The sequence below is a fragment of the Panthera onca genome, chromosome B2, assembly GCF_046562875.1.
Source record: "Panthera onca isolate mPanOnc1 chromosome B2, mPanOnc1 haplotype 2, whole genome shotgun sequence".
Lineage (NCBI taxonomy): Eukaryota > Metazoa > Chordata > Mammalia > Carnivora > Felidae > Panthera > Panthera onca.
This window is the reverse complement of record NC_138343.1, coordinates 67,945,754-67,952,982: the sequence shown is the minus strand read 5'-3', so window position 1 is coordinate 67,952,982 and position 7,229 is coordinate 67,945,754. Positions and strand designations below refer to the sequence as shown.

Genomic DNA, 7,229 nt, shown 5'->3' with positions numbered 1-7,229 from the left:
TTTAAAGAAAAAAAATACTGTATTTTGGCGATTTAAGAAATAATTTAGATAACTATTTTACCCTTTCAAATAAAACCTCCTACTAATTGACTAATACTTTAAGCACAGGTTATTATGCTTAACTGATTTAGGTTTATGTGAACTTGAAATAATAGCATTAAGTTTTCAGCTATCTTAGCAACATCAAAAGGAAAGGACCAGTTAAATGCCACCTTTGCTCCTAAACTACCAAGAGCTCAGACACATACAAATTTCATGGCAAGTAATCTAAAACTCTTCTAAAAATGATTAACTGTTATTCTATCCAACAAGAAAACAAATACAACAGACCTATCTAATTAGTTAAGACACCAGATACTCATCATGCAGTTTCAGTGTCTAGTAACAAACCTCTAAACTGTAAAATTTGTTTTACAACTTCTAAGTACTAATAAACACATTTTAAAAGGTTGCTAGCCACTTTATATATAGAAGTATTTAAGTACACAATTATCAAGTGAATGTGCATGTACACCAAAAATTCTCAAGTCTAGATTCAGAGCTCAACCTGACAGTCTCCAAATATTCTACATATACCAAAGTCATTAGCATAACTTTTAAAAATAAAATTTTGCATGGGGTGGGAGAAATATGATGAAATAGCTGGATACTCCACCTCTAGAAAGTTGATAAGACATCAATCTATATTTTTCATGTCAAAATGTGACTGACTTGAGTTGGCCCAGGGACAAATTATCTTTTTATCTTATCAAAAATAAGAGTGCAAATGTAACCACTGGACATTAAAACAAAAACAAATAAGCATTTTAGAATAGTTTTTCAGTACTTTCAAGTTCTGACAAAATACAGTGCATTAAAAAATTAAATATGCCCATTTTGCTTACTGCTATCAGATTTTTAAAATAATTTTAATTTTTTGGTCCATATTCAGTAAGTAATAAAATTAAACTCTTAAGTTTTACTTTTTCATATTTAAGCTAATAGCTCTAGGGTATTCCTGAAAAATAAATAATGTAATCATAAATAAATAATGTTAAAATATGCAAAGTAACAAATCTGTAATTGATGCCACTAATGGTGACCAACGGTGACTTTCCTTAAGCTTACATTTTAATATTTCCCTTAATGAATATGTCTCATACTTTTTTTTTTTTTTTTTGGTTGTTATTAACCACACCCCCACCCACTCCAAACACACCTGTGGACTTTATTAAACTCAAGAAAACAGCCTAAAATGTTGTTCACAATTGGTGTATTTGGCCAGGTTAAAAAAAAAAAATAGCTAATGATAAAAATGGCCTTCATTTTATTCTCAACTACTTTTGTTATATGTGTATTTTAAAATTCATTATTTAACAAAAAATGACTTTTAAAAGATATATTTCAAGTCTCAAAGTTAATTGGAAAGAAATGTGTAACATTTCGTTTGAAAATAATAGTTTCAGCAGATATATGCACAATGCCTACATGAGTTGTAATTCTGTCATCAAAACCATCACATTTTAGTATTTTTAAAGGAGTATTCAAGGTAGGAGAACTTTTTCTGCATTATGAAATTGATTTAAAGACAAGTACTTTTACATGTAAAAATAATTTACACTAAAAAACTCAAGCACAGAAGTCTGATATTTTGTTTATCAAAATAACAAGAACAAAATGAGCAATGAAAAAATAGCAAAAGCCATTACAAAAAATAGTAAATTCCTATTTAAATTCCTGTGTTCACACAGATTAAAAATGTTTATCAACTATATCACACAAATTGTAGCATACTTTAAGCTATAATATAGAAAGGTAACATGGGATATTTGAAATTTAAGCTGCACTTACCAAAATAGTTTTAACCTGAGTCTTTGATGTCTTCAGAAATGTACTTGACAATAAGATATGATAAAGTATAATTATTATTTAGTAGTATAATTCAAGATTATTTTTCTTTGAATTTCTCTTAATACTGCTTCTTCTTAAATATTTGTGTAAAATTATAAATATTTATTACATTTTTGGGGTTCTCTGAACACAAGGGAGTGTATGATTTAAAAAGCTGTTATTTTTTTCCACTATACAAGCATATGAAGATGTCTTTCTTGTTCAAAATTCCTTATATTTAATCATATTTTCATATTTCAAGTTATTTTAGAACAAATGCAGGTCAAAAGATTATCATAGATACTTTTAATATTCCCATGAAATATGTCACACCCACTAAGGAATTTAATACAAGTTCACTAAAGAATATCAAATTAATCATTTCCTCCTATAAATATTTTCTTTTTATTTATTTTGTGTTGAGAAGTTGCAGTTTCAAGTACTATTAACAGAAAATACATAACAAAAGCTTCCTAACAAGTGAAAAAAATAATTATAAATGCTGGAAAAATTGGCCTCATTAACATATTTACAAACTTTTACTTAATACATACTCCATTGGAAATTAATTATATGACATTTATACAAGCATTAACATTTCCAGATCACTCTGAGTAATGAGCACTTCAGTTCTTTACTGTCTATACCCAAAGTTGAAAGTCACTCAGTTTCTGAAGGCAATACTGACAAGCATCAGAAATGGGTCAATCTGAGATGCTATTGACATATTGTTCTGTTCCTTCACCTAAAGATGTTTCTGCTGAATAAGTGTCCTTAAGCTTCTTTTTTTCTTTGCTCTGATCTTCCTGAAGTTTCAGAATTATGTTTCGGATTTCTTCTCTCTTTGTTCTCATTCTTGGGGGAGGAAACCAGTTTGCCAAATTCATAGGTAGTTCAAAATTGAGTATTGGATTCTGGAAATAAAAATATTAAATGCACATTAGAAAACCATAATAAGTATTTTAATTTCAATCACAAAAGCATTAGAGTTAAAAATGGATAATCAGTAAATTCATTTAATAAGTATGTACTCATTATCTGTCTCATGCCAGATATTGTGCTAGGCACTGGAGATAATGAGACAGTTTTTGCCTATAGATCTTGTAGTCTAGATCAGAGGTCAGCAAACTGTAGCTATTGGGCCAAATTCTGCCTACTGCCTGTTTCTGTAAATAAAGCCTTATTGAAAAACAGCCACAATAGCTGAACTGCAAGCAGGCATAGAAACTGCATGGCCACAGAGCCTAAAATATTTACTACTTGGCCCCTTTATAAATGGTTTGCTGATTCTGGTCTAGACAGACAGATAACTCAACAATTAAAACAATGGACACGACAGGTATTATGACAGTAGAAGCAGAAAGTCCTATGAAAATCCATGTCTGGGGGCTTAACACAATTCCAAGAAGTGATATTTACACTGAGACCTGAAGAATGAGAAGAAGTTGGTCCAATAAAGAATGACAGAAGCAACTGGGAAGAGTATCCCAGGTAGGAACATATGTACCAAGGCCTAGAGGCAAGAAAGAACATGACACAATATAAAAAACTGAATGACATAGAATGCTAGAGTAAGAATGGTAGGAAATGAGGCTAGAAGCTCGAACAGAAGTTGGGTCACACAGGCCATATGAAGGATTTTCATCTTTCACATGCATAAAATGATTAGACTTCAGCTTCTGGAAAACAACTGAAAAATAAAAGGCAGCAGGCTTGGAGACTGGTGTAGTGGTTCAGAATAGTGATGCCAGTTTCCTGGACGTAGAAAGTGGCAGCAGGAATAAAGGATTGCACATATATGACATTAAGTGATAGAATTCACAGGACTGAGTGCTATACTGGATAATGGATGAGGAAGAGGATGGAATCAAGAGAATTATAAAGGATATCCAAGAGTGGTGTGCATGGTTTTGTATCTCTGAAGTCGAAGGAAGAAAGCATTATGAAGAAGGAATGGTCAACAGTGTAAAATGGTGAGGGGAGGTTGAGAATAATTTCAACATAAGGGCAAGAGTAAAGCCAGATTACAAAGATTTGAGAAACAAGTAGGATTTATGGAAATGAAGACAGTGAACATATAAATACTTCTCCATAAATATATCTGTAAAGGGGAGAAAAGAGGGTATAAGTCCAAATGATGGGAGAGATTTCTTAAGGTGGAAAGAGCGAGTGAAGAGGGAGAGCTGATCAGTGATGAGGCATGAGGTCAACAAACCTTGGATTTCATGAAATATAAATAGTCTTTTTATTTTTAAAAAATTTTCCAATTTGGGAGTTTTTGCTCCCTGGACAAATTTTTGAAATGATAGTTTTCAAACTACTTAAAATATTTCCTTATTAATGTTTTTAACATTAATGTAAGGTCAAATACAGTTGACCCCTGGACAATGTGGAGATTCAGGGTGCTTACCCTATTGAGTCCAAAATCCACATATAACTTTTGACTCCCGAAAAACTTACCTAATAGCAGCCTACTATTGACCAAAAGCCTTATTAATAACATAGTCAATTAACACATATTTTGTATGTTATATGTATTATATTACTATATTCTTACATAAAGTAAGCTAGAGAAAAGAAAATATTACAAAAATCATTAATTAGGAGGAGAAAATACATTTATAGTACTGTACTATATTTTTCAAAAAAAAAAAAAAAAAAAAAAAAAAATCTGTGAAAAAGTGGACCCATGCAGTTCAAACCCATTTTGTCTAAGGGTCCACTATAAACTATTTTATTATTTATCATATCAGATCCAACATACTGAAACCCACCTCAAAAAAGCTCTCTACATACTGTAATACATATACACCACAATCACTGAAGTTGTTTTGCTGGGGTACTTTTGGATTAGAGCCTTTCATAACATCTTTGGAAAAACTTCTTTTGCTTCCTTTTTTAACTTCCCATTCCACCTCTAAATACCTGCAATAATGCACATACAGTAAGAATATACATATATAAGTATACATAGTCCCTCATTCCCACCAGAATACAAAGTACAAGTTATGATTTTGAACTTACTCTCTTAGAATTTTTACAACATTCGATCGAGAAGGGCCTCTAAGTGAGTCCATCAGTAGGATACAAGGTCTGCAGGGTAAAATGACCAAATGTTAACACTTTATAATGTTAAAGAACACATAAAAAGATGAGCATTAACAAGAGAATTTAAAACATTCAAAATTCCCCTGACTCCGTAAAGCTTGGGTGAAAAATAAATCTTACAGACACATACACCCCAATAATACTTAAATATCCACGGTTATACTAAATACCAAATTGTAGAATACTAACTGAACCATATCTTATTAGGAATATATTTCACTAAAGTTCTATAGTTAGTTCCTTAAAAGAATTCAAAATTTAGTAAAAAGTCAAAATAATTCTGAAAATTTGAACATCCCCAGATTCCAAATCACCAAAAGTGGGACCAAGAAAAGTAGAAATAAGTCCATTTCTTAAAAGTTCATTTATATTTTTTAGTGATCTGTATAACCCAACATGAGGCTCAAACCCACGACCCCAATATCAAGACTCACACATTCTTTCAACTGAGTCAGCCAGATGCCCCCAAATAATCCCATTTTTAACCAAAACCTGTTATAGATAGCAAAACAGGTAATCATCACACATAAAAATTAGGGGTGCCTGGCTGGCCCAGTTGGTGGAGCATGCAACTCTTGATCTCGAGGTTGTGAGTTCAAGCCTCATGGTGTGTAGAGATTACTTAAAAATAGAAAAAAAAATTAGCCTAGAATCCAGTGTTTTTTGAATCCAATGTAAGAATCCAATGTAAGATTTAGAATCTGGTGTAGGAATCAGTGTAAGATTCTACTTTAGAACACTCGATATAAGTAACACTCAACCTTTAAAATATTGTTGTAAACCTAAGAGGAAGTCTAACGTAGTACAAAAAGTCTTGAATGTTTAAAGATCTGGGTTCTTCTTGACTAAAATTCTATGGGATTTGATGCAGATCTCTTAATTGCTCCAGCTCTCTACATTTTCATTTATTAATGAAGTTTGCTTTTCAAAAGCTGTTAATGGAGTTTCACCTAACATTTTCTACAAAAAAGTTAAAAGAAATGGAGTCTAGAAATAGGTAATACTTCATCAACTAAGTGATTCATAGACTCTGAAAAGCCCTCATGAGATGTACTGTTTTTTTGTTTTGTTTTTTGTTTTCTGTTTTTTTTTTTTAAAGCAAGCTCTACACCCACCATGGGGCTTAAACTCATGAGCCTGAGATCAAGACTCATATGTTCTACAGCCTGAGCCAATCAGGTGCTCCAGACATGTACTTCTGAAAACCAAACAGATTCACTCTTGAGACATGTCCCTAAGAACTGCCTTGAGTCACTCCACAGTCTTTACATAGTAGCTATTGAACCACTGTAAACGTCAATTCCCAAGTTACTGATCTGAATGTGAATGACAGTTCTTTGTCCTTTCTTTGCTCCAAATCAATGTATATCCAAAAGAAATAGTAGGTGTCTATGGGAATGTGTGTGCATACACAAATAGAAAATGGACAGAGAACTGAAAGGATTATCCATTCTGCCCAACTTGAGCCCTGGACATTCTCCTCACCCATCCTGACACACTTTGTGACTTTTAGGCACTAGTTTAAATAAAAACTGTCCAGTTATGTTTTATTTTAGGAGGGTATGTAAATAAAATTTATCATGCAGTTTTCAAGATATAAAGTTAATGCTTACTGTTTACAGATGGTAGGCTTTAAATGCCACTGTCCTATTTCTGAATTGCAGTTGTCATCGGCAAGGAATCCGTCATCACTGCTATCATCCTATAAAAGACAGCCTGTTAGTATTAAAAATATATAATCTAAATAGTTAATAACCTCACAAAGTAGCACTATTGATGATAAAAATCTTTGTAGCAAATATGTAAATTCTTTTCCATTTAAGTGATCAGACATGAGAAAATGCAGTCACTCAATTGTAATTCTGTAATGCCATAACAATGACATTTTAATGAAAAGAAATTACTGATCAGAAGTCCATTGTTACATCTATTTGCTCAATGTAAAAGAAAATTTTAATGATTGAAAATATTATGATTCATTCTTCTTCAAATACTACTGCTCTGATTTTAGATATTTCTACAAAAATTTAGTTTGTTGGTTAAGACGACTGTTTCACAATAGGAGCATGAAGGACTTATATTTATTATTCTTTTACATAAATAATTTTCTCAAATCAGAAATATTTAAAGAGTTTTTGGAAACACCTTCTTGACAAAACCATATATCTGCTTCACTTGAGAGAAGAAAACTTAGTGACACTGTGTCTTATTCTGTCGATTATCTTGAATGTAAAACAAGACTTTTTCTATTC

At 31.8% G+C, this 7,229-nt stretch overlaps 1 protein-coding gene across 6 annotated transcripts in view; it reads right to left on the bottom strand.

Annotated features, from left to right (window-relative positions):
• Positions 1–1,952: 1,952 nt before the first annotated feature.
• SENP6 (SUMO specific peptidase 6) overlaps positions 1,953–7,229 on the bottom strand; it is a 115,070-nt gene continuing 109,793 nt past the window's right edge. For 5 of the 6 annotated variants that reach the window (XM_060615981.3, XM_060615984.3, XM_060615987.3 and 2 more), the window contains 4 exons: positions 6,591–6,679; positions 4,894–4,962; positions 4,644–4,794; positions 1,953–2,783 (listed from right to left, as the gene is read on the bottom strand). In XM_060615981.3, coding sequence (XP_060471964.1) covers positions 2,574–2,783; positions 4,644–4,794; positions 4,894–4,962; positions 6,591–6,679 — 519 coding nt within the window. In that variant the 3' untranslated portion in view covers positions 1,953–2,573. The remainder of the gene's footprint in view (positions 2,784–4,643; positions 4,795–4,893; positions 4,963–6,590; positions 6,680–7,229) is intronic. The other variant, XM_060615986.3, reaches the window with a different exon arrangement.